Source organism: Sitophilus oryzae, unplaced genomic scaffold (assembly GCF_002938485.1).
Source record: "Sitophilus oryzae breed Bouriz unplaced genomic scaffold, Soryzae_2.0 scaffold_1621_pilon_pilon, whole genome shotgun sequence".
Taxonomy (NCBI): Eukaryota; Metazoa; Arthropoda; class Insecta; order Coleoptera; family Curculionidae; genus Sitophilus; species Sitophilus oryzae.
This window is the reverse complement of record NW_022146305.1, coordinates 1,834,470-1,862,332: the sequence shown is the minus strand read 5'-3', so window position 1 is coordinate 1,862,332 and position 27,863 is coordinate 1,834,470. Positions and strand designations below refer to the sequence as shown.

Here is a 27,863-nt window from a genome sequence, read left to right as displayed (position 1 = left end):
GGAGGATGTCTGGGAAAAAATAGGTAGATATTGACCACACCAAGATATAAAATGTAGCCTGTAAATCGTACGACAAGTCTTTGCATGTAGACCCCGTTTTATATGCAGTCAAAAAGGTTCAAAGACACAAAAAAACAATTTGTCTAACTACCTTCGCCTTGTGAGAAAAATGTTGCTGTTCCACATTGCTCTTTCTTGAAAGCATATCACCCTGAGATTAATAATAATAATAAAAATACTCGTACAAGGCAAATGGTCTGATTTTCGCAGCGTTTGTGAGGTAAACCAGATAATTTTTGCGTAAATGATGCTCTCGTTGATAGTGGCAACAGATAAAAAGATTTGGTAAGATCAGATATCATTCTTAAATAGTAGTCATCAATATATTTAAATTTTATAAAAATTGCGTCCTTAACTATAAACTATGTATAATCAGAATAGATACATACATTTGGGCATACACGTGTAAAATCGGCAATTATAATTATAAATAAATCTATATTTAAACAAGAATTATTGTATTAGTTTAAAGGAATCTTAATTTTGACCTCAAAGTTCAATGATTTGTTTATGCATTTTATTATAATTATTAAAAATTGTTTGAGATATTTAGAATGTACATCTGTTCGATATACCGGGTGTTGCATCGTCGGACGGGACATAGGAAATCCCATGTAAATTTTAATGGGGTCAATTATTGGCTTCCCTAATTATTTTAGAGAATAATTCTATTTAGGTTTATTGAAGAGCACTAAAACCCACATTCAATAGAATAACTTTAGATATTTTTGATTAGCTCGTTTACGAGTTATCGCCGATTTCTTTTTAAATATTTCTCCTTTCTTATGGCCCTGAATTATGAGCACCAGTCAAGGTAAAAGATAACTGCCAAATGAAGTTGTCATTTCAGAAATTTACCTATTTAGTGCTTTATTATTATTGAAAACTCATTCCTACATCGGAAATCTTAAAGATGTATTTATAAATACAAATTAATATGAATTAAAGTAAAATAAAGTAATCAATTTCAAGGTTAATTATAGTATTATTACAATATTCCATAACTTATTAATTTAGGTACTATTAAATTGTTAGAACTTTAGGATTTAAGAAGATGTTCAAATATTCCTCCATCGACTGCTAGACAATAACCCAGGCGATCATAAAATTCTCTTCTTACATTCGCTAGTTGGTAAACTGAAATTCTATTGAATTCGGCAGAAATAGCATTTTTAACTCGTCTAGATTTGGGTATTTTTTATCCTTGTGTATCCTGTTTTTTAAATGGCCCCAGAGAAAGAAATCATTTGGCCAAATATCAGGAGATTTTGCTGGCCAATTTACTGTATGATTTAGGCCAATAACGTTTCCGTTAAAACTATGGTCTAAATATTCCCGAACAGCCAGGGTACTATGTGCCGGGCAGCCATTTTGGTACCAAACTTCCTGATTATCCCTAGCGGCATCATGTAAAGCAGGTAAAATATGATTTTCGAGTAGTTCCAAATAATATTCTGCATTTAAATTTCGCGTAAGAAATACTGGCCCGATAATATTGTCACATCCCCGCCCAAACATTTACTTTCTGTGGATATTGCGTCCTTGTTTCGACAAACCTGTGTTGGTTTTCTTTGTTCCAATATCGATACTTTTGAACACTGGGTTCATTATTTAAGGTAAACGTGCATTCGTCAGTGAAACATATGTATTTTAAAAATTCCCCTATCCGTGTTTGCTCTTTCCATCATATCAAAACAAAACGCCTGCCGCCGTATTTCGTCCCCATCTCGTAGCTCTTGGTGCTTTTCATATTTGAAGGAATTTATGTCGTTTCAAAATTCGAAACGCTGTGGTGTGATCTATTCCTATTTCATCCTCAAGTTTCCTTGTGCTGATCTTTCCATCGTTCTCTTCCACGCACAATAAAACTTCCAAGTCGGTATCATTTCTTGCATCTTCTCTTTGTTCCTACCTTGTTTCACATCTGCAGTTATTTATTAGGGAACCTTTGGTCTCCAATCTCTGGATATTCCTTGCGATTGTAGATTTGCCAGGTATCGGTCTATTCGGATACAGAGCAGCAAACACGTCCGACACCTTTTGATAACTATTTCTTTGATAATACCATTTAATCATCAATACTTTTTCTTTGGTAGTGTAATTCATAGCTAATATTTTCGATGTAGGTATGAGTTTTTAATAATAATAATAAAGAACTAAATAGATAAATTTCTGAAATGACAACTTCATTTGACAGTTATCTTTTACCTTGACTGGTGCTCATAACGGCGATAACTCATAAACGGGCTAATCAAAAATATCTAAAGTTATTCTTTTGAGTGTGGGTTTTAGTGCTCTTCAATAAACCTGAATAGAATTATTCTTTAATATAATTAGGGAAGCCAATAATTGACCCCATTAAAATTTACATGGGATTTCCTATGTCCCGCTCGACGATGCAACACCCGGTATGTACATGTAGCTTATTTCTTTCATAGAACTCGAATTATCGAAAGCTTATTTTGATAATAAATTTACTTAGAATTATTGATTATATTATTGTTTTAATAAATATATCCGTAACTGAAAAAAATGTTTTTTTTTTTCAATACAAATCACTTAAAGAAACTCTTGAGATATACAGATAACTCTTGAGACTATGTCTGCCATGTCTTCTAAGTGTGTTTTTTTCGTTGAGAGTTAATTTTATTTGAATTTAAACGAACGAGTATCTTAAAAAGTTTTCTGAAAGAAACACTGAAAGAAATCACTCTCACAAAACAACAATACCCGTTTGAATTACAAGGCAAAACCTGCACGTGAGTATAATGAGTATAATACACGCAGGACCCTGTATAAAAGATTCCTGGTATTGTAGGGGTACTTAACAGAATACAAGGTTTCTCTACGCTTGGGATCACCTAGTACAGTACTAATATTTTACAAATAACATTAAATAGCTGTTTTGATAATTCTATTCTAAGTAAATATGAAATAAAACAAACTTCAACATAGTAAACAAATACAACATTCTAAAATAGTATTGAAAAACAATGCCAAAACAAAAATATGTGTAAGTAAAAAGATTATATTTTGTGCTAATAAATATTTTTTTCATTGCAGTATCGATAGATTTGAGAATGAACTGGACAATCTTCAAAAACTCGCTGATGCCGCCATAGTGAACATGCCCCCCTCCATTCAAGACTCTCCCGACACTCCCCAGCCGGAGGCCTACGGCCTGAAACCGGGTTGGATGACCGGAATCTTCGGCTGTTTACGGCCTGTGCTCAACATCATAGGCAAAGGGGTAGCTGAGAACAAAAATGGCCAAGGTAGTTATAATATAAACACTTATAATAAAAAAAACGCTGTCGGAGTTAGCTTGGAACGTCGTTTCCGAGCTTACACGACACCGGTTTTTTTCGATCATACGGTATAATTTATTTTTTTTTGCAGACGACTGGGAGATACCTTTCGAAAAAATCACAAATCTCCACTTCATCAGTGCGGGCGGTCAGGGTGCCGTGTTTTCCGGTTGCATAAACAACACTCCGGTTGCGGTGAAAAAAGTGGGGGAACTCAAGGACTTGGATATAATCAACCTGCGCAAATTGAACCACCCCAACATAGTGAAGTTTAAGGGGGTTTGTACGCAGGAACCCTGTATTTGTATTGTGATGGAGTTTTGCCCGTACGGATCTCTGTTCAATTTGCTCAAGAATCAGAAGGAGGACATCACTATAAATAGGGTGGCGGCTTGGTCCAAGCAGATAGCTAGTGGGATGCATTATTTGCACATGCACAAGATTATTCATAGGGATTTGAAGAGTCCCAAGTAAGTAACAGATTTTTTTTAATGGTCGTCCGAACTGTATACCGGAAACTTCGGCAGTATATTCTGCAGATAAAAATAAGTAAAAAAGTTCGTATAAATGTATGTCCGAAAATGCTTAGTTTCGGAGATACAGGGTGTAGAAGTTTCATTTTTATTTCGATTTTTTCCAAATTATTTCCGAATAAGTAACGTCAATATTTGGATGAAAATTGGTGTATGGGAGTTTTTTTGCATTGAGGAATTTGATTTTGATGTCAATGTTACGGTAAGTGTCCAAAATGCGGTAAAACCTAGGATTTACCAAAAGCAAGTGGTAGTAAAAACCAAACAACCCCACCAAATAACCACCTAACCAATGCATCAACACCCCCCAAATAACCACGCTAACCAATGCATTAACACCCTCCAAATAACCAGGCTAACCAATGCATTAACACCCTCTAAATAACCAGGCTGACCTAGTTAGTTAATGTTTTTCGTAAATCCTAGGTTTAGCGCACTTAATGACCCAAAAGATTGGCGCTTCTCAATAGGGCCAAGAACGACGTTTCTTTGCCCAAAGCATTAACTCTCTTTTCTTAAGCTTTAAAAAATTACTTTAGAGAATAGAAGAATCTATCTGTCCAAATATTTCTCTCTTGACCCAAAATTAATATGCAAAGAAGTTCTTGCTACAAGAACAATAGTCTCTTTGATTCATGCAAAAATTCTTGATTGAAAAGGGACATTTCTTGATTAAAGAGACACTTTTCTTAAACCAGTAGCGAATACCATTGACTCAACTAAAATTTATTTTGATCTAAGAGAAGTCTCTACATCATACACAGGCATACATGCATATTACGAGGTATATAATTTTCTAATAAATTTAGGTTTTGCTAGTCTGTAGTAAGTAGTAGGTGATATTATTTTCCTCGATAGTAGGTAGTTATTTCTGCTTCTTCACTCCTTGGTATTTTTTGGGGTGGTTCTCACTCTACAAATTACAAAAAAATGTCACATCACGATTAATCAAAGTAAAGCAAACAAATTATTAAAATTATAAGCTTTGGTCACATTTTGAATTTTTTAATACGACGACTTGAAATTCTAAAATTTTTCTAATTATTTGCATAAAAAAATCGATACCTATATTCTTATTCTATCTATAGTCAGGCATGCATTATCTAAACAGGTGCATTAGGTAAATGTCTCTTACCTTCAAATAAAGCAATTAAATGCTCTAATTTCCAATTTTTTCAGAAACTCCTTTAAAGAATCCATACAGGGTCCAGCAATAGTGCGTCGGGCATCTGTAGCTCATAGAATAAAATATTTGAGAATTTTGTTTTAGTGCAAACCTAAAGTATGTACCAGGATGTATTTCAGGAAAATATTTTAACTTCTATAGGGTGGCTCAAAAAAGTGTGGGTGGACGTGGATGATTTTTTAAATTGGAACACCCTGTATATTATTGCATTTTTGGATTCCTTTCAGATCACTTTACATACACCTAAGATATAAATAAATATATTTCGATAGTTTCAGAGATATTAAAAAATAAATCAAAAATATATATTTTTCAGCCCTTTTTAAAAAAATTATTAAAAATACAAGAACTGTTCTGAAATCAAAACTATATTAGGTATTTACTTTAGATAGTCTGTACTTACTTTGCTATAAATATGAATATCGTAAATTATACAGGATGTTCAAAATTCTACGCCAAACTTTCTAAAATATAAAATAATTTTTCTTCCTTTTTTTAAATGGAACACCCTGTATATTATTTTTTTATTAGATGGAGAGTTTAAAAATGAACATTTTTTGTATTTAGAGTATTTCAAAATTCTTAACGGTTTCGCAGATACACGCAGTATTATTTCATATGGCGCTTTCAATGGTAAAATACGAGAGAAAAATCATTGGGTGGCTTTGATAAAAATTTACTGAGGAAAATGCCATAAGAAATATAAAACCGCAAATATCTGCGAAACCGTTAAAAATTTTGAAATACTGTAAATACAAAAAATGTTCATTTTTTAATTCTCCGTCTATTGAAAAAATAATATACAGGGTGTTCCATTTAAAAAAACGAAGAAAAATTATTTTATATTTTAGAAAGTTTGGCGTAGAATTTTGAAACTTCTGGGAACATATTTTCTTTTACGCTAAAATAAATTCTCTTGCCACTAATTTTTTTTTTCAAGAACGATGACGACTTTAGTTCAAGTCTATCTTTTTTATCAGCGCCATCTACATGTGTTTTAACTAATTTGATAAGTAATTACTTTTCGTCCGTACCTGTATAAAACTACTGAGTGGAAAAATATACATTTCCGTGATTTTCTACGTAAAAATGTCCCTTAAATTGTTCGTAAAAATAAACATGTTGAGTAGATAGTAGTTATTTGAATAAAATGATAAATTATTTGTGAATTTTTAATTTTTTTAAATTAATCATGAATTTTTCTTCAAAAAAATGATGGGAAAACTGTTGAACTTTTGGTACAGAAACATTTCAAATTTATGATTTCAGTATAATAACTATTTAGTAAACATGTTTAATTTATGGAAATAAAAAATTAGAAAAAATCGAAATAAAAATGAAACATCTACACCCTGTATCTCCGAAACTAAGCAACTTTTTTACTTATTTTTATCTGTAGTCCTCCAGTATAAGTGAAATAATAGATAAAAGAATATACACTTTTGTCAAAGTCTACTAAACAATTTATTTAAAATTATTAATTAGGCATTTTTGTCTTATTAGAAATTATATCTACAATTTAATAACTTTATGAAACAGGTTTCAATCAGTAACTTTTCAATTCAATTGGTTGTTAAAACTAGTTCGTGCGTCATTCATAATATGCCCGATAATTTTTAACTTTTCGATATAATATGAGAAACTATAACGTTAATTATATCACGTTGTAAAATATCGTTTATTTTAGCAACAATTAAGGTGAACGTAACAGAATAGAGAATGTTAAAATTCAAAACACTACAGATATATCAAATTTATTAAATTTAATAATATTTTAATATGAGATTTTATTTTTGTTGAAATAATTTTTGAGAAAGAAAATTGCAAAAAATTCGTAATAGAATAAAGTATACACAGGGTGGTCCGAACTGTATTCCGAAAACTTCGGCTGCATATTCTGCAGATAAAAATAAGTAAAAAAGTTCGTTTAAATGTATGTCCTAAAATGCTTAGTTTCGGAGATACAGGGTGTAGAAGTTTCATTTTTATTTCGACCTTTTCCAAATAATTTCTAAAGTTAATGTTTGGATGAAAATTGGTGTCTGGAAGTTTATCGACATGAGAAATTTGATTTTGATGGCAAATTCAAATTTCTCATGTTAAAAACTCCCAGATACTAATAATTTTCATCAAAATATTGACGTTAATTCAGGAATTATTTTGAAAAAATCGAAATAAAAATGAAACTTCTACACCCTGTATCTCCGAAACTAGGCATTTGAGGACATACATTTATACGAACTTTTTTACTTATTTTTATCTGAATACTCTGTATATCCGTTCAAATTCGTGATATATTATAATATAGTACCAAGATCCTGTAAATATTATTATTATCACATTATCGGTAACACTATAACATTTTTTTTACGTTATTATGGGAAATCCTGTGGGTACAATAAAAATATTGTACCAATTTAAACAGATTCGTATGGTTTTTTCACAATTCTGGTTGTGAAGCTTATCTAATCGAGGAATTTTATGTATATTTAGCTCGGTACGACCTTGTCTACGAGCGCAGGTAAATGGAGTTCATCAAAACAACAATGGTTTGATTATTTAAACCAAAAAATCAGTGTTGGCTTTTTATACCCAGACCTGTATGGGTATAAAGCAGGGAAAACTTGAAATATCTTTAAAATTGCTTAATAAAAAGGCTGTTGTTGGAAAAGGTTATAGATAAGGAATTTTTCATATATCAATATGGTTATTTAAAGTTATTTGTAATATAACTCTCATGCTATATTGCGTTATCCCGCATTCGATTGTTATAGATAAGACAATATTTGTTTATCCATAACTTGTAATAAGTGATAAAACATTTGATTTATTTTTTTTTTCAATCCAATCCATGGGCGCCGGACAGGGGGGGTAAGAGGGGGCATTTGCCCCCCCTGGATCACTGAAACAATAAAAATAAAAGCTATCTTCCATCATTACATCCATCTGTAAAAAAATAATTATTATTATGAAATTTTTAGGTGTTACCTGTAAAATAATAAAAAATGTGGTAATTATTGGGAAAACTGGAAATCGTCCGATTTTCACCAAAATTGGTATACACACTATTTTGAGGTCGTAGATTACGTATCTACTTTTTTCTTGGCGGTTTCTTACCGTTTTTCAGAAAAACGGAAAATTATTTCAACATTGAATTTTTCTTTATTTCGGCCCTATAAAGTAATAATTTCACTATGTTTTCATTATATTATCTAAAAGCCACACTTGATTGGGGATAGAAAAATGTCCAACGTTTTACTGAAAAACACTTTTCTTAACAAAATAGCACAGATACTACAAAATAGCAAAGAAAATTGAGACCAGATGGAAGTTTGACATTTGATATATCCTTCTTTCTCTATCCTATGTAATAAGAGAGACAAATATATTCTAGACCTAATCTAGAAATTTTAAAATTTACAACGTTGCCATATCTTCTATTTTTCGGGTGATTAGGGATTTTAAATAAATTACCTATTATGAGATCGACAATAATTAAATATACACCTATATCCAAAAATTACGCGGAAGAGTTTTGATTGCATTGGTTTTAACTTCTTTGCGGAGGGGGTTAATCTTTTTTTGATATAATATAACAACAAAAGATTAACACCCTCTGCATGGAAGTTGTAACCAATGCAATCAAAACTCTTTTGTGCAACTTCGTGGGTATAAATAGTCAGATCTCGTTGGTAAAATATCAGTTATGGGAAGGAGCCGTTCTTCTGGCGACCGCCTTTCGTAATTCGAGAATGAGCGAAAAAAACACGCTAAATTTAGGTTTAGCATTGGCAGCGTTGCTTTAAATGCCAGAAACATGTAAGCTTACTTCGGGTTTCTCTTATTACCGATTCTGAACCGTCCTAGAACTGTGATGCGTATGCGCAGAAGAAAATATGAAGACATTATTTCATTTGCGCATGCGCTGCAGAGTTCTTGGACGGTTCAGAATCGGTAATAACAACAACCCGAACAAAGCTATAACCTAACATTTTCAGATTGTTTACAAATTTATTTTAGCAAATTTTTCTCTATTATGCATAGAATTGGTTAAAAAAGTAACAGAAAATAGCAAAAACATTATTGATTATTGAATACCTAACAAAATATGTGCTAGAAAACCTTAAAAATATGAGAAATTAAGAAAAATTCGATATTGAAATTATTTTCCATTTTTCTGAAAAACGGTAAGAGACCGCCAAGAAAAAATTCAGTTCAGATTCGTAATCTACGACTTCAAAATAGGGTGTATACCAATTTTGGTGAACATCGGACGATTTCCAGTTTTCCCAATAATTACCAAAAATGTCAATTTTTTATTCATTTTTACCTTGCCCCCCCCCCCTAAATTTCATTCTTCCGGCGCCCATGATCCAATCCGAACAGTATTCCGGAAACTTCGGCAGCATATTCTGCAGATAAAAATAAGTAAAAAAGTTCCTATAAATGTATGTTCTAAAATGCTTAGTTTCGGAGATACAGGGTATAGGAGTTTCATTGTTATTTCGATTTTTTCCAAATAATTTTTGAGGTAACGTCAATATTTTGATGAAAATTTCTGTCTGGGAGTTTTTTGACATGAGAAATTTGATTTTGATATCAATATGACTCCTACTTGTAGAGGGCGCCACCTACATATTTGTTTACTGGTTTGAAGAGTAATAACTTTTCGTCCGTACGTGTATATAAAACTACTGAGTAAAAAAATATACATTTGCGACGCTTTTTACGTAAAAAAGGTCTCTTGGTAAAAATCGCTACGAGTTATGGTTCTCGAGATATTTGGAATCGAAATTATCAATACCTGTCATCATTGACGTAAATTAGACATGTTGACTAAATAGTTTTAGACTGAAACTTTGAATAAGAAGACTAAAGCTTGATTTTCATGCATCCGTTGTCCGACGATACGATGATACGATATTAATTTTATTGGTTGAATTTAAAGAGTTCGATTGGTTAGAAACGGTTAATCAATCGAAGACTTCAAATACAACCAATGAAATTAATATCGTATCAACGTATCGTCGGACAACGGATGCATGAAAATCAAGCTTAAGGAAGGAGCATAATGCTATCCATGTATTCATGCATGGTGGGCGGAAAAAGCACTCTAGGGTGGGGATCCTTGACAGTTCTGTTTGACGATTCATTTGACACATTTGAATTTGATTTGAAATTTTATGGATTTGTCATTCTTTCCGGAGCTTATTTTATGTTATTTATTATTTATTCTACTACTGATAGTTGCATAAAAGTAGTAAATCTAGATGGAAATTGTGGTAGAACTTAAATTAATAGTGACACTATCGCGATTTATCGAAAAAGACTCTAAAATAGTTGGTTGTGTAGCGTGCGGTAGATCCCGGCAAAAATCGAGTGAAATAATGGAACAACTTTTCGTTAGTAAGTGACTACATAATATACATACGTGTAGTAAACCGATCATTTATGAAATTCACTTAAATTAACTAATTATATATTTTTTCTTGCGTTTTTGCTTTTATTTACTACTTGTCAAAGATTAGATGTCAAAGAATTTAGATACGTCAATTTGATTTACCAGATTTACCTGCTTCAGTAGCGTATCGGATGTTTGTGTTAATAAATAATTATTATAACTTATCTATTTTTATTAGAATTATATATTTTTGTAACAATTTTAATAACTACCAACATTTATTCACAACGTCAAATAAAACAACATATTATTGAGTCTACCCCACGTCTACCCTACATCATAGTTTTACATTTTTTAAATAAAATTAGAACTGCACTGATAAACCGGAATTTAAGTCGGCCATATTTGAGGCCCATCGCGGTGGACCTAAGATTTTTGATATGCTCCTTCCTTAGTCTTCTTATTCAAAGGACTGAAATAATAAATTTGAAATGTTTTTGTGTCAAAAAAAATATGATTAATTTAAAAAAACAAAAAGTTCCCAAATATATCATTTCAGTCAAATAACTATCTACTCTCAACATGTTTATTTTTTGTCAACAATGACATGCATTGACTATTTCCATTCTAAATTTCTAAATATCTTGGAAACGGTTGCTCATAGAGATTTTTACCAAGAGACATTTTTTGCGTAGAAAATCACGACAATATATATTTTTTTACTAAATAGGTTTATACAGGTAGGGACGAAAAGTTATTACTGTTCAAAACAGTTAAAACACATGTAGGTGGTGCCCCCTACAAATAGGAGTCAAATTGATATCAAAATCAAATTTCTCATGTCAAAAAACTCCCAGACGCCAATTTTCATCCAAATATTGCCGTTACTTCAGAAATTATTCGGAGAAAATCAAAATAATATACCGGAATACAGTTTGGACCACCCTGTAGATGCATTATAATGGAAGGAAATGTATATTGATTTGGTTTTCCCAAGAATTACAGCTTATAGGTCATTTAATGTATTAACTCGATACACCTTTTTTCAATGTTTCTCAGCCTTGGTACTTTGCAAAGTATCATGATATTCATAGGCGCGGTTTTTTAAAATTTAAGAAGGGTTTAAAATAATCAAATATTACAATAATTATTTTCGAGGGTATACAAGACTAATTTAATTATATTTTCAGACACTTTTTAACAATAAATTCCACATTTTTGCAGCGTACTTATCGGCGAAGACGAAATAATCAAAATCAGCGACTTTGGTACTTCTCGAACCTGGAACGAGGTGAGCCAAAAGATGACATTTGCCGGTACTGTGGCTTGGATGGCGCCAGAAGCCATACAAGAACTAGCTTGCAGCGAAAAGGTCGATATCTGGTCCTTTGGGGTGGTTTTGTGGGAACTGCTCACTTGCGAAGTACCTTACGACGGAATGGAACAAGGTACGATAGTGTTTCTGTTAATATTCAGCTGGAGTTCATTCCGCTAGTCCAAAAAAGCAGCAAAATAAGCGTTCGGCATTTAATGTTTTATGTAAAACTGATGGTTAGGTATTTTTACACAAATGAAGAAGGAAATTAAAGATAAAGGATTATACTGTATCCGTATTGTAGCACATTTTTAGATAACTTCTTTATTTTTAAGATTTTGATGGTCAAACAATTATTCCTTATGTTTGGACTAAATTTTCTCGAAAATAAAGTCATAATTTAAAATTTCGTTACAATACGGAAATAGATTGAAGTTTTGTGATTACAGTGATATATAATTTATACGGTTTTGTAACAAATTGCTAGTGATAGTAATGATCCAGTGACTTAGTGATCCAGGCGGAGGCAAGAATGGGACTCTATCGACAACAAAGTGTCTTGTCTCTGGGAAATAGGACAGAAACAGGATACTCAAAGATGGGAGATTCTATTGGAGGACCTCTACTCCAAATGAGATCGGACCAAATGACTCTTTATCACTACCACAAACCATTCGAGGTGAACAAAATGGATCGAGGAATGTGGACAGATATAACATTCCTTCAGGATGGACTAACCTGGTATACAGACGGGTCAACGACCGCTGAAGGAACAGGAGCTGGAGTATTTGGGGAAAGACCAAGGGTAAGTTTATCCTTTTCCTTGGGTAAACACTCAACCGTATTCCAGACAGAAATCTTTGCGAGAGAAAACAATAGAAGGGTAAGCTCATCAATATATGCTCAGACAGTCAGGCGGCACTTGGGGCGCTTATGAACCCAAAGGTATCGTCGAGGCTCGTCTGGGAATGTCTAGGTGAACTGGGAGCTCGAAGGAACAGAATTAAATTATTCTGGGTGCCGGGCCACAGCGGCATCCAAGGCAACTAAAAAGCCGATGAGCTAGCTAGGCAAGGATCATCGGCATACTTTCTTGGTCCAGAGCCAGTACTGGGAATACCCAAATGTATGGCCTGTAGTGCAATAAAACTCTGGATCAGGGAAAAGCAGAATGTCCACTGGAGAAACAGACAGGGGCACAGACACAGCAAGGCTTTTATCCAAGGACCTAGCTCTAAAACCGCAAAAGAACTGCTAATGCTTTGCAGGAATAAAGTGCGGATTACAACAGGCCTCTTGACAGGATACATGGCTGTCAAGTGTTAGTCTTTGCTGCAGACTTTGCGATAAAAATCGACACTTTTTATTTGGGAAAGCTAGGCTAGAACCGGAGGAACTATACCCAAGTAGCATTTTCACGACTTGCGACCACATGTTTACTAAACACAACGTTGGATTAGGTACAAAAAATAGTTAGCTCCCTACCTTGGGTACTAAAATAAATTTAAACGTTTTTATAACGTTGTGCCGACGTTGGACTAGTACTACAGCAAAGTAGAAGCTTCTGCGACGTCGAATAAACGTTGTCTTGTAACCTTTTTTCCTTAAGCGATCTTTAGGTGATTCGGACAACGTAGTTACAACGTTGGACAATATAGAGTTTTCCGACGTCAGTTTCAGGACCTATTCCAATGTTATGCAAACGTCGTCTGTTTTACTAATTCCAACGTTGTTTAGATTTCCTTATTCTTACGTTGGTAGGACGTCGAGTCACTACCTTTTTGCAACTGTATTGAACCATAACCTTAAATCTTAAATTTTCACTTCATTGTTCTGTTCAGTCAGACCGTTCAGTGCTGTTTTTGCTTTTATAAAAAAAAACTTTATTAAAATGGAACATAAGAAAGGTACATATAAAACTAAATTTAAATATACATCGACCTATATTACCGATAGTTTATCCACTCCCTCGTTTATTTAGATTATAGAGGGCGGCACAAGCTAGACTCTAGGATGACTAAATTAGGCAATCTTGAGACTAGTATACTGTGCTAGTATACTACCTCTTAAGGCCGAACAGCGACTTTATTAGTCCAGTATGCGACTACTCGAACTACTCCATCTTAAGCCGGAGTCTCATGCATCCGAAATCCGATGACACGACGATCCGACGGTGCTCCTATTGGTCGAAATATTTTGACACCAATTTTTATCCGATATTTTTAACTAATCGTCCGACGTCGTATAAAGTTAAATTTTGTTTAACTTTTGTACGATATCGTGTGTTTTTTAACCTCACTTTTTTTGAAAACATTGTTTTTTAAAATCAAGTTTAGTGGGAAGTGGGCAATTTTCGGGATATTTGGCGAGGAAGTTATTTTTATAAGTGTTTCTCCAATAATTCATGGAATAATACATAATAATAATACATAGTAATTACAGGTCTAAATGTCAAAACTGTCAAATTTCGGAACGAACTTTCGGATGTATGTGACAGGCTTTTTTTATTTCACACGATAACTTCAAATTTCGGATGTCGTACCATCGGATTTCGGATGCATGAGACTCCGGCTTTAATCTCCAAAACAACAAAGTGAAAGCCGCCATGTTGTTAAATAAGAAAATGTTTGGTTCCTAAAATAGCAATTCCTGCTTTTTGAATACATTAACTTGAAATATTTGACCCCAAAAAAACACGCGAAAACAATTTTTTGCGACTGCAAATAAATTATTCTCATTTTACTAAAAAAAATTCAAGAAAATGTTTAAAACTTCTTTAATTTTAAGGCCCATTAGTATTTTTCAAAGTAGAAACAATACATTTATCAATAAAGTTGTTTGCGTTTAACTTTTTTGCCTTGGGTAACGAGTTACAGAATCGGTTAAAGTGTTTCAATAATTATGATCTTCAAACAGTGCCTTCTATTAAAAGATCAGCCTACGGGCGAGATTTATGACGTCACGCTAGTTAGATATAACGGATTAATAAATATATTGTAGAATACATGGAAAACATAATTATTCCTCAGATTTTTGGTTTGTATTTTAAAAATGATATAGTTTAAATGAAATATACATAATATACAGTTAATAACTACAACATATATACCTATTTATAGTAATAAATACTTTGGCAAATAAACTATGAACCATACAAATGCAGCAAATGTTTTACAATGTACAAATAATGTATAGGTACATAAGATAATGGGTAAAATGTAAATATATTTTAAATTTTGGGGTTTGAAAATCGATCTAATTTAACAAAAAACATTTAATATCTACTAATAGTGATGTATTATTATTTGCATTCACAAAATTTATATGTATATTTTGCAAGTATCAATGTTCGAAAAATTATATTTACAAATAATACAATATTATCTAAAAAAAAGGCGTCAGCGATGGCTATGAAATGAAGATCGCTGGCATTTTATATGTTAAATTATTCTAAAATTTTGATTTTCTTGGGATTTTTAGGTTCGGGAAAAACGCTGATTAAGTTTTCATTTGGGTTTTCATTATTTTTATTTGGTTTAAAAAAACGTTTCGGCTAACTTATAGCCTTCACAGTGTTGTGTCATATGAGAAAAATGGTGTCGAATATAATCCAAAAAATTACATATACAATATAATTCACACCTCATAATGTTTACTGCAATTAATAAACTAATATAAACTTATCAAAAGATGACCACATATTTTTTAAAATTATTATTCTTAACACTAAAATTATCTACATTGACTATGGAGTACGCAGTAAACATTATGTGCGTGGTGTGAATATTTTATATGCAATTTTTTGGATTATATTCGACACTATTTTTTTTCATATGACACAACACTGATGGAGGCTATAATGTTAGCCGAACCGTTTTTTTTAAACCAAATAAAAATAATGAAAAACCAAATGAAAAATCAATCAGCGTTTTCCCGAACCAAAAAAATCAAAAATTTAGAATATTTAGAATCAGGTTCAAGAATATCAAATTTTCCAAGATTGTAAAATTCTAGTTAATTATTTTATGTGTACAGTTATTTAGGGAATGTCATCGATGTTCATTTCCAAGCCAACTAGACGCCGATTTTTTTCGATGATACGGTATAATTCTTACGTAAAATGTAAATAACATTAGACCAATTAAAACAAAGAAATATGAATTTCTTAGTATTTTTAGAACACCTTTATTCTTAAAACTTAATTTTGTATTATGCAAATATACCAATTTTATTGTTATTTTATTCATATTGTATTCAGCCATCACTTAAATATTTGATATTAATTTGGTATTATAAATAATCAATACTATTCATTAAAAATTACTGAACAAATATATGTTATGCTTAACATACATTATATATTATCAAACAAAAACACATTCTTCTTTTTAAACTGTATCAGTCTTGTCTTTACAAAAATCTTTTTTAAAATTTGAACTCAAAATAATAATCTTTTTCATGATCTCTAATACACATATTCTTTATTTTCCCTAGATCATAATACCTACTTACGTGTTTGAATCTATCGAAGCTGAACCAGCAACACTTGGAGTGGAGATTCCACAATATGAATAAAATAAACATAATTGTCCAGTTTTCATTAATACCATCATGGGAGAATATTATTTTTAAATTTATTAAAGATATTTTCAATAAAATTCTCTTGATTTATAACTCGTACCCACTTTTCTTGCTCTTCCGGACACTTTAGGCTGCCTAGTATAATAACTATCCTTAGTAACTATCCTTTCCACCAGGAACACAACAAAGATGAGGCATAGCACCAATAACACACTCCACTTAAGCTTTATTGATGAATTGTTAGAGTCTTAAAAAACACACACAAAAATCACGATAAGTAAAAAATGTATGGGCACTTTTAGGTTAAATCACTTGCACAACGTGTAATTTTTAAAATTTCTATTTTTTTATGCGAAACCGAGAGTGACCATATATCTGGTAGTAGTTTATGTCACTTCAACACCAAAATAATTAGTTTTTTGCACTACAATAATAAATAATACCAAAAATCAAAGAGTTAAAACCAAAAATCAACCGACAAAATATGAAACGGAATCTAACCCAATATCTAAGTATGTACAGCTGATGAAGAAAACAAAAGTCCGCCCGCGGGCTGATCTTTTAATAGAAGGCACTGCTTCAAACATCCTCCACACTTAAATACTTTTGTTTTGTTTTCCTTCACTGCCATCTGACATATGTCTCTAACTAAATCATAAAAATAATATTTTTACTATAATTATCCCAATTTAGGATAAAACGCGACTTAGACGCCATATTAGTTTTGTATTTCTATGAATTAGGATTTTAAACAACGTTGCAGTTTGTACTAATTAAAAAAAAAAGTTTGTTTTATTTGTTTAGGTGCCATCATGTATTCTGTGGGTTCCGGCAAACTCACACCGCCCATTCCGTCCACGTGCCCCGACGGTTTCAAGCTCATCATGCAAATGTGCTGGAAGCACAACCCCAAAGAGCGACCTCCCTTCAAACTAATCTGCAGCCATCTAGAAATCGCGGCTGCGCAGATGCTGGCCGCGCTCAAGGACGCCGAGTTCCACAAGACGCAGCAGTCCTGGAAGGAGGAGATCCAGATCCAGATCACGCAGTTCGCGGAAAAGTTCCAGAAAAGTCGACTGGAGTACCACCTCAAGGACGAGCAGCTTATCCAGAAGAGGGAGATGGCAATCAAGCACGTTTTGGATATTAAGGAGTTGTATGATAGGAAACTGGAACAGGTATGATTTTTTTCCTTCTTTGAACAAATTTGTAGCTTAGAGTAAACTGTTTTTTTTTGTAATTTTAGGTCCATCAACTTTGTGCTGAATTGACAGTTGTGATGCAGAGAGAACGTGCCAAGAGCTCCGGAGTCTTGCAACAAGAAAGAAAAGGAGAAAGAAGACGCCGATTCCTGAATTGGAAAAAGACAGCTGATAGAAGAAACAGGAGTAATAACCAGAGTTCTACCCCCACGAGTCCAGAGTGCAGTCTCACGAGTCCTGACAGCCCCCAAAAGGTACGAAATCATTTTATCATTACTTCAATCACAGCCCGACTCTACTTAACAAGCCGTGAACAAGGAAATCTGGCAACCCTGGTTTCAGATCGATCGATACACGTTTAGCCATATGATTTACGTTCATTGTCCTGTTGCTCTGTTATGTTTTTGAATATAACGGGCCCTGAATCTCTTGTCGGTTGCGGCATTGCCAAATGGTTATTCACGGCTTGTTAGATAGAGTCGGGCTGTGCTTCAATCACATTTTTCAGTAGTTTTCTTATTTATTTTTTGTATTTTTAGAACCCAGTTAAGGCACCACTCTACACCACGTTGAACCTAGCTACCGAATCCGTAACTACTCAAACTTCAACGGGTTCGTACAGGAAAAGGCATCACAGAACCAATTCCAGCAGTCCTAGAAGCTCTGGGTTCGGGTCCAGAGCCTCTAGTTTTCGGGCATCGACTTGTGTGGATGCGGAAACTCAAACTGGTAATTTTTTCCAGAAATTTGAAGTGGTTTTTTGTATTAATTATGTTTTTTTTTGCTTCTAGATTGTATGGATATTAGTGAAAATGATCTGAGTAGTCCTGGTGCGAGCTGTCAAAACACTATTCTGCCTTTCAGAACTGGACTGCCCACTGTGTACCCACAGAGAGTGATTTTGGAGCAGATGAGGAAAGATCACAGTGATGAGGAGGGTATCAATGGGAATAGTGTTCAGTTGCATTACATGGTTCAACACAAACGCAAAAGTAAATAATATAATAAAAAAATTAAAAGATAAAAAAATTAAAAAATAACAATAAAAAAAATAAAAAAGTTAAAATAAAAAGTAAAAATGTATTTTTAAGGTTTGTCATTGTTCGCCAAGGTGGATTCGCGTAGTACCAGCCCCATAATCTTCGACAGGGTGGAGGATTCGGTGAATAGGAACACTATAAACACTCCGGAAGTGTCCGGTGAGGAAAATTTGGAGGAAATTAGCAGGAAAGTGTCTGCCATGACGATTTACAGTCCGGAAAATGGAAACATTGCGGAAAATTTGAACGATATTATGAGGCACAGAACGAGGTCTGGAACAAGAGATGATCTGGATAGTACCGAGGATATGGCTAACGAAGATAGTTTTACCGATGAAGAAGGAGAGATTTACAATCATTCATTGAGGAGACGAAGGTAAATATTTTAATGTTGTGATGTTATTACATTTTTTTATTATTAATACTATTTTTTTTTCTATTCAACATTTTTTTTATTGAGCTTTAAAAATATATCTGTACAGGGTGGGTCAAATTCGACGCTTTTAAATGAAAACACCCTTTTCTGTAGGAGATAGACAAAAACTAATATCGGTGTCTGGAGCTCAATTTTTGTCAAAAACAAGATGGTGAAAACCGCATATCGATATCTGTTACCGTTTCGGAGTTACGGGGGGTTTTGCAAAAATATGCATTTTTAACAAATCGCTGTAACTTTTTTGCTATGGAAAATTTTGTATTTTTATGAAAACATTTCCAAAGCAACTTTTTACGTAGAATTTAATGGTTTAAGTATATTTTTTTTTAATTAATAATCTAAGAATTATTAACAAAAAATTTGATTTTTTATATGGGACACCCTGTATATTTTCACTTTATTGAAAATAATTTAAAATTACCTTTCCGAAAATATAACACACTTGATATTTTGCTCGATTCCTCTTCGAGATATAGAGTATCTAAAAATTCGCCCGCTTTAAATAAGTAGGCTTTGAACGGCACCGGCTGTAATGCGAAAAAATTCTAGCTGTGAGCATCAATTAATACGAAAATAATATTTGCTATGAGAGATGCAGAATTTTATGACAATTTAAAATATATTTAACCAACATCAACGCATTTAAACTATATCTAATAACAATAAAAATAGGTAGTAAACCAAGACATGAGATTTTGCTACAGGTGTTCGACATATCGACCGTGTTCTGTTATGGACAGACGGGGCAGTTATTGAACATTTCTCGCGGTATTCATTAACTCAGTGGAGGTGTAAGATACTCTCTCATAACTGCTAAGTATTTTTAATTCTTGTCTAGATTATACGGAAGAATAAGGAAACTTTATTCTTCCGCAGATATATCCATAGGATTAGATCCATGGGTACTAAGTCAGGCAGCCTCGACGGCCAACGGCTGAGATCTTGGTTAGCTATCCAATTATTCTTGAAATTGGCTGCAAAAATTTGCTGATAACTTCAGCGTTCAGAGGCGGTGCGTCGTTTTGCTGGAAAAATATGTTTTCGAGTTCCATTAAAGGCATATCATCAATAAGGGGTCCAAAGCCTACTAGTTAAAAGTGGCGAGCTTTTAAAAATTCTGTATTTCGAAGGGGATTATAACAAAATATCAAGTGTGCTATATTTTTGGAAAGGTAATTTTAAATTCTTTTCAGTTAATTAAAAATATATAGAGTGTCCCAAATAAAAAATCAATTTTTCTGTTGATAACACTTAAATTATTAATTTTAAAAAAATTATACTTAAACCATTAAATTCTACGTAAAAAGTGCTTTGGGAATGTCTTCAAATACAAAATTTTCCATAGCAAAAAAGTTACAGCGATTTGTTAAAAATGCACAATTGATGTGCGGTTTTCACCATCATGTTTTTGATGAAAATTGAGCTCCAGACACCGATATTAATTTTTGGTCTATCTCCTATAGAAAAGGGTGTTTCCATTTAATAGCGTCGAATTTGACCCACCCTGTACAGGGTGGTCCGAACTGTATTGTTATTGAAACTTTGGCAACATATTCTGCAGATAAAAATAAGTAAAAAAATTCGTATAAATATATGTCCTAAAATGCTTAGTTTCGGCGATACAGGGTGTAGAAGTTTCATTTTTATTTCGATTTTTTAGGACGAACATTTATACGAACTTTTTTTACTTATTTTTATCTGCAGAATATGTTTCCGGAATACAGTTCGAACCACCCTGTATATTTCTGATTTAAGTTTAATTACTAAACCTTTGAAAACTACCAAAAAATATTTATACATTTTTGTTTACATAGCAAACAGGGAAAAGAAACTTCAAAACCAAGGTACTTAAAACCCTTCAAAATCACGAACTACCATTAAAATTACTTAATTTAACTCACCATGTCTCTCTTAATTTTTTTACAGTCTGGCTAGACGTCCTATCTACCCGGGCAGACGATCCAAACGGTACTCGGCAATGTTCCGGTACGACCAGCGCGGCGAGAACGCCTCAGACGAAGGAAACACTTCGGAGTACTCGGTATCGGCCTCCTCAAAATCGTCCACGTTGGAATCGAACCCCGGAGAACGTACCCGAAGTTCTCCGATGGTACCGCGCAATCATGGTGGTACCAAAAGTGTCAAAAGACCCAACCAGTACGATGAAGAGAATCGGGTTTTCTCCGACACGTCAGATAGCGAGTCTGAAGAGAATACCATGGCAACGGTCATCACAGAACTGAGTTACCCAGTCAATGTCGGCTGAGGGTATGGTTGTGTGTTTTTTAAACTGTAGCTGATGGATTTTCAAGTCAATTTTGTTTGGTTGTCCGGAATTTTGGAACTGTTAAGCAATATATAGTACAGGAAGAACGTGCTCAGAAGTCTTAAACGGTACTGGAATGAATTCTGGAAAGCCTAATATAGTATCTTCTGTTTTTCGATTGTCCTTGAACAATTTTAATGTTAAATTTGAGGTGAAAATAGTTGAAAAACATAGTTGTCAGATGTATTTCAAGATACAGGTAGTAAAAAAACGGCATAGGGTCTGTCCAACAAGTCAGGGAAGATTTCGACAGAAGACGTTCTAAAAATGACAAAAAACACCAGTAGCCTATGAATTAAAAAATGACAGATAGAACTGTCACTGTCAGAGATCCTCTCTCACTGGATAGACTATACCCTACATCACCGAGGATACGTATTAATAAGGATTTTTCGATAGATTTCAGTACACTTTCAAGATTACAAATTTTTCCCTAAATTTACTGAGATATTTTCTAAATGACAACGTCGTGAAGTTCTAATCGAAGTAGACACTGAAGATTTGAGACAGTCAAATGGTTTCCTTTATCATTATCAGTGTATGATATTTTTCCCTAAATTTAAGTAAAATCGCTAATTTTTTCCTAAATTTGCTGACAAATTTTCTAAACGACAACGTTGTGAATTTCTAACTGAAGCAGACAAACAAGATTTAAGACAATCAATCATTCTTTTTAATATACACTTCCCCAATAAATTAACGCACCACAAAAAAATAACCAAAAGTTTAAGTTAAGTTTTTGTCAAAACCACTTATCCGATTTGGACGATTTTTTTTTTGAATGATAGGTTATTCTTTCCACAATGTTGCTATACTAACTGTATTTTGATAGGAACCCTTAGTTTTTTTAATAAAATTTGTGACACCCTGTAGAGTTGATCAGTTACAGTATCAAGTTAAAATTGAAATCACATTTTAGCCTTATCTTTTTTTTACATTTTGTTTTTTTATTTACTCCATTATCTTCCTTATTACACGAAAAACAATATTTTATAGGATGACATGATTTAATATTGGTTTTAATTAACATCTTTCCATTTTACTCACTAAAGTAAGTAGCAGGCTATGGAAAAACACGGATTACCAGTAAATGTCAAATAGAGATGCTTGTTGTCAGTGTCAGTCGTTTTCGTCCTTTTATTATATCAAAAATATGCAACGTGCACGGGAAACAAGAAATCTTACTGGCGCATATTCTTGCTCAAGCATTAATATTGTCTGGGGACATTTGGAGCTACCGAAGAATTGGTGAACGATTTAAATTAACTCACTCAACCATTTCACGAGTTATACAACGGTATAGAGATACTGGGAGTAATTGTCGCAGGCCGGGACAAGGCAGGAATCGAAGAACCAGTCCGATTCAGGAACGTTTTTTAAAACTCTCAACATTAAGACAACGTTTCGTACTAGCTCGGGTCCTTCAAACTCAGCTCAGAGATACTAATGGTCTACAAGTTTGCACATAAACTAGCATATCTATTTGACATTTACTGGTAATCCGTGTTTTTCCATAGCCTGCTACTTATTTTAGTGGGTAAAACGGGAAAATATGTTAATTAAAACCAATATTAAATCATGTCATCCTATAAAATGTTGTTTCTCGTGTAATAAGGAAGATAATGGAGTAAATAAAAAAACAAAATGTAAAAAAAAGATAAGGCTAAAATGTGATTTCAATTTTAACTTGATACTGTAACTGATCAACTCTACAGGGTGTCACAAATTTTATTAAAAAAACTAAGGGTTCCTATCAAAATACAGTTAGTATAGCAACATTGTGGAAAGAATAACCTATCATTCAAAAAAAAATCGTCCAAATCGGATAAGTGGTTTTGACAAAAACTTAACTTAAACTTTTGGTTATTTTTTTGTGGTGCGTTAATTTATTGGGGAAGTGTATTATTTTCAGTGTTTGAAATGTTTTCCTAAATTTAGGGAAATTCTTCGCAAAGTGACAACGTTATAGAGGTCACGAACTGACGTAAAAATGACATAATTCCGACTATTGAAAAATCCGGTAATATGTACAGATTTCTTGAGACATCACTTTGAATGTTTGAGATTATTTTGTAAGAAGCATGAATGTGATTATTTTTTTTTGTCTTTTAGTGAAGTCGTAGGACTTTTTTGTAATATAGTGTTTAGAAAAAGCTGCCATTTGTTCTTGATATTTCTTTGATTTTACGTGTTTTTTTGTGCAATTTTCGCAATATAACCTAGGACTATGATTGCCGTTGATCAACTCCCTTTGTATTTAGAGTTGAAGTTTCTAGAGTAAAAAAAAATGTTGTTAATAGTTTTTGATGAAATTTTTGAGAAATTGTTGCCTATACAGGTTTTTTTTTGGTATATAGAGTTCTTTTCTAGCTGAATCTCTTTTAAAAGATCAATATAATAGAAAAATTTGCCGTATTTTTGTACAATCTATTTTTGCAGCTAATTCATAGTGATTTTTATATAAATATAAGTAGATAATGTACATATAAAGCCTTAATAATTTATATTTGTTTTTAAAATTTGTCAAAAAGAGGGCTTTTTAAAGAGAACAACTTAAAACATTCCAAAACGTTTTTGTATTTATTCTAACATAATTAATATAGAAAAAATACACTTTTGAACCTCATTTGTATATAAAGCATTTTTAATTATTTTTTTTAATACGCCTTGTGTAATTTTAAGTGATCAAAATATTATTTTAAATGTGATTTTAACGAAATACAAACCAACAAACATTCCGTCGTATGTGAAACGCTTTAAAATATTTAGACTTTTAATTTATTTTTTGTATTTTTCCTACAAAAAATATACATATTTTTTTATTTTTACAATGTACAAAATAAGAGGACTTGATGATTTCGTGTCTTTCGTTTAGATTTTTAAGTTTGTTTGAGAGGACTGGTATACTTTCTAATTGTACCTCGTATAAACGTTTTGAACATTCCATATTATTGTTTCATTCTTATTAATGGTTAATGTGCAACCTGATATTGTTTTTAATCTGAGAGTTGTGTCAAATATACTCAAAAAGTTACGAATTACGTACTGTGTTTCATTTTATCCCAATTTATTTTTCTCTTGTAAAAAAAAAGACTTCCCAATAATTTATGATGGTTATTGTTGAACTGTCGCTAACAGAAACCGACATTTAATACCTAAGCCTACCCTGACGTTTTTTTTTATTCGAGTGTATCAATAATATCAAAGCTAAGACGTTGAAAAAGATTTTTAAAAAATTATCATTTATTAATTTACCTACGTTTTCTATCTAACCTGGCGCATTCGCCATTTTTCAGAATATGTTAAAAATGTAATAATAAAAATAAAAATTTATATTAAAACATCAATAAGGTATAAATTCCTATTATTATTGCTTTATTATATTTAATTACACAATTCAGAGTTCGAGTTTTCATAATACCATGAAACGTCTTAAAGTAAGTTTAATTATGCTGTTCAATCACCAGTAAAAAGACTCATTCCAAAAATTGACTATAGAATGTACAAAACCTTTTTTAGGTTCTTGTTCATTAGGAATTGAAGTTATTGCTCCAGATTTTTGCAGAAAATCCTCTTGAGGATACTCCAAGTAACTTCTGTCGTCCATTGTTTGAGTCAGTAAGTTATAGAATGTCTAAAAAATTCACATTTTTAATATAGTGTTTAAATTTTATCACAGTTAAGAAATATGAATTTGTATATTTTTTGTACAATAATTGTATACATTGATATCAAAGTAAAATAAATAAGAAAATTTCAATCATTACTTCATATAACTAAATGAAAAAAAACATTTAAAATAAAATAATTTTAACATATTAAGTTTATTACACAAATTTAATAAAAAAACCTTCACCATTTTGTGAAGAAAACTTTACCTCATTTTCTTGATTTTTATTCTTTTTCACGACTAAACACTTAAAACCAGACTTTCTGTATACTTTCTCTATTACTTCTTTAATCCACGTATTAGAGCACAGCCTTAGAGTACATCTTTTCGTTTCCAGATCTGTTAAAAATGAAATAACACCCTTCGTTTTGAGGAGAGTATTCTCAAAAGTTCTTTGGCTATCCTAAAAATGTATTTAAAATCAATGTCATTGTTTAAAATATATTTTTTTAAATAAAAAAATGATACTTTATCTAAATCTGGAACATATAAAAGATAAACTGTTTGTTTTTTGTTAGAGTTCTTTGCTCTATTCTTGCTACGAGTGTTCAGAGCTGGAGGAGTGGCACTTCTTAGAATTTCAGTAATTTTTGAGGCTCTATGGTAAATATTTTTGTCAAAATTTCTCATTCTGTAATATAAGAGTGTTATTTCTTGTTATTTTTGTATAAATTATTACAACCTAATACAAAGAGACTGTAACGATTCATAAATTCCAAAAATCGAAATCAAATAATTATGAGTTTCAGTATTTTCAACGAGTTTTTCAAAAATATCCAGACATAATTTCAGAACATTGAGATTTTCACTGTCTAAATTTGTGGCAGCGTATAAAGCAATTTTCTTGTCCTAGAATCCATAATTTCGATCAAAAAAAAATTGAAAAAAATTGAATATGACTCGCCTTCATCAATAGTTTGTGATTTTTTTCATCTACTACCAGTTTCAAGAACTTTTTTAAGGTTTCTATCTCAACTGAGTAGCTTCTTATTACCATTTTTTCTTATTACTTAATGATAATGATTTGACAACACTCACTGTCAAGAAAAAAACATTTTAAAGTACACCTGAATTAGTTTTTTTATTAAAAAATACAGAGAAGATAAAGAGTTTTGAATTTGTAATTATACAGGGTGTTTCTAAATAACGCGATAATATTTAGAGGGGTGATTCTTGGATCTATTCTATGAAAAAAAAAACTTTATAAGAATGTATGTCTAAACATCTTAACTTTTGAGATACAGATACTGTTTAATATAGAGTTCAAATTTTATCACAGTTAAAAAATAAGAATTTGTATACTTTTTGCGTACAATTGTAGAAATTGATATCAAAGTAAAATTAATAATAAGTTTTCAATTATTACTTCATATAAATAAAAGAAAAAAAAAATTAAAATAAAATAGTTTTGACATTTTTATTCAGTTCACTACACAAATTTAATAAAAAACCTTCACCATTTTGTCAAGAAATTTTTATCTCAATTTCTTGATTTCTATTTTTTTCCACCACCAAACACTTAAAACCAGACTTTCTGTAAATTTACTTTATTACTTCTTTAATCACAGCCTTAAAGTACATATTTTCGTTTCTAAACCTGTTAAAATCAATGTGATTGCTTAAAATATATTTTTTTAATAAAAAAAATGATACTCTATCTAAATCTGGAACAAATAAAAGGTAAACTGTTTATTTTTTGTTAGAGTTCTTTGCTCTATTCTTGCTACTAGTGTTCAGAGCTGGAGGAGTGGCACTTCTTAGAATTTCAGTAATTTTTGGGGCTCTATGTTAAATATTTATGTCAAAATTTCTCATTCTGTAATATAAGAGTGTTATTTCTCGATATTTTTGTATTTTTAATATGGTGTTTAAATTTTAATACAGTTAAAAAATAAGAATTTGTACATTTTTTGTACAATTATTACTGTATACATTGATATCAAAGTAAAATAAATAAGAGAGGTCCAATCATTACTTCATATAACTAAAAAAGAAAAAAAAACATTTAAAATAAAATAATTTTAATATTTATTCAGTTTAATACAGAAATTTAATAAAATACCTTCACCATTTTGTCAAGAAATTTTTATCTCATTTTCTTGATTTCTATTTTTCTCCACTAACAAACACTTAAAACCAGATTTTCTGTAAATTTTCTCTGTTACTTCTTTAATCACAGCCTTAAAGTATATCTTCTCGTTTCAAAAAACTGTTAAAAATGAAATAACACCCTTGGTTTTGAGGAAAGTATTCTCAAAAGTTCTTTAGCTATTTTAAAAACGTATTTAAAATCAATGTAATTGCTTAAAATATATCTTTTTTAATAAAAAAAAATGATACTTTATTTAAATCTGGAACAAATAAAAGATAAACTGTTTGTTTTTTGTTAGAGTTCTTTGCTCTATTCTTGCTACGAGTGTTCAGAGCTGGAGAAGTGGCACCTTAGAATTTCAGTAATTTTTGAGGCTCTATGTTAAATATTTATGTCAAAATTTCTCATTCTGTAATATAAGAGTGTTATTTCTCGATATTTTTGTATTTTTGATATGGTGTTTAAATTTTAATACAGTTAAAAAATAAGAATTTGTACATTTTTTGTACAATTATTATTGTATACATTGATATTAAAGTAAAATAAATAAGAGAGGTCCAATCATCACTTCATATAACTAAAAAAAAAAGAAAATAAACATTTAAAATAAAATAGTTTTAACATTTATTCAGTTTAATCTTAATACAGAAATTTAATAAAATACCTTCACCATTTTGTCAAGAAATTTTTATCTCATTTTCTTGATTTCTATT

At 31.8% G+C, this 27,863-nt stretch overlaps 2 protein-coding genes across 4 annotated transcripts in view; one reads left to right on the top strand and one right to left on the bottom strand.

The window, feature by feature from the left end:
* LOC115880309 (mitogen-activated protein kinase kinase kinase 13) overlaps window positions 1-22,049 on the top strand; it is a 30,015-nt gene extending 7,966 nt beyond the window's left edge. For 2 of the 3 annotated variants that reach the window (XM_030897494.1, XM_030897497.1), the window contains 10 exons: window positions 3,124-3,335; window positions 3,460-3,838; window positions 11,713-11,936; window positions 17,189-17,562; window positions 17,631-17,840; window positions 18,126-18,315; window positions 18,378-18,578; window positions 18,678-19,002; window positions 20,877-20,906; window positions 20,989-22,049. In XM_030897494.1, the coding sequence (XP_030753354.1) occupies window positions 3,124-3,335; window positions 3,460-3,838; window positions 11,713-11,936; window positions 17,189-17,562; window positions 17,631-17,840; window positions 18,126-18,315; window positions 18,378-18,578; window positions 18,678-19,002; window positions 20,877-20,906; window positions 20,989-21,328 (2,485 nt within the window). In that variant the 3' untranslated portion in view covers window positions 21,329-22,049. The remainder of the gene's footprint in view (window positions 1-3,123; window positions 3,336-3,459; window positions 3,839-11,712; window positions 11,937-17,188; window positions 17,563-17,630; window positions 17,841-18,125; window positions 18,316-18,377; window positions 18,579-18,677; window positions 19,003-20,876; window positions 20,907-20,988) is intronic. The other variant, XM_030897496.1, reaches the window with a different exon arrangement.
* Window positions 22,050-24,750: 2,701 nt separating this feature from the next.
* On the bottom strand, window positions 24,751-26,105 carry LOC115880358. Its single transcript, XM_030897569.1, has 5 exons — window positions 25,963-26,105; window positions 25,741-25,907; window positions 25,527-25,689; window positions 25,267-25,461; window positions 24,751-25,022 (listed from the first exon to the last, which is right to left on the bottom strand). The coding sequence occupies exons 1-5, from the start codon at window positions 26,053-26,055 to the stop codon at window positions 24,849-24,851; spliced, it is 792 nt and encodes a 263-aa protein (XP_030753429.1). The 5' UTR covers window positions 26,056-26,105; the 3' UTR covers window positions 24,751-24,848.
* Window positions 26,106-27,863: the final 1,758 nt, after the last annotated feature.

Coding starts and splice junctions, on each gene's coding strand:
- LOC115880358 (XM_030897569.1), bottom strand. CDS start 26,055: ATGGTAATAAGAAGCTACTCAGTTGAGATAGAAACCTTAAAAAAGTTC. Junction 25,690..25,740: donor TTACAGTCTCTTTGTATTAG/GTTGTAATAATT, acceptor CTTATATTACAG/AATGAGAAATTTTGACAAAA. Junction 25,462..25,526: donor ATGTTCCAGATTTAGATAAA/GTATCATTTTTT, acceptor ATACATTTTTAG/GATAGCCAAAGAACTTTTGA.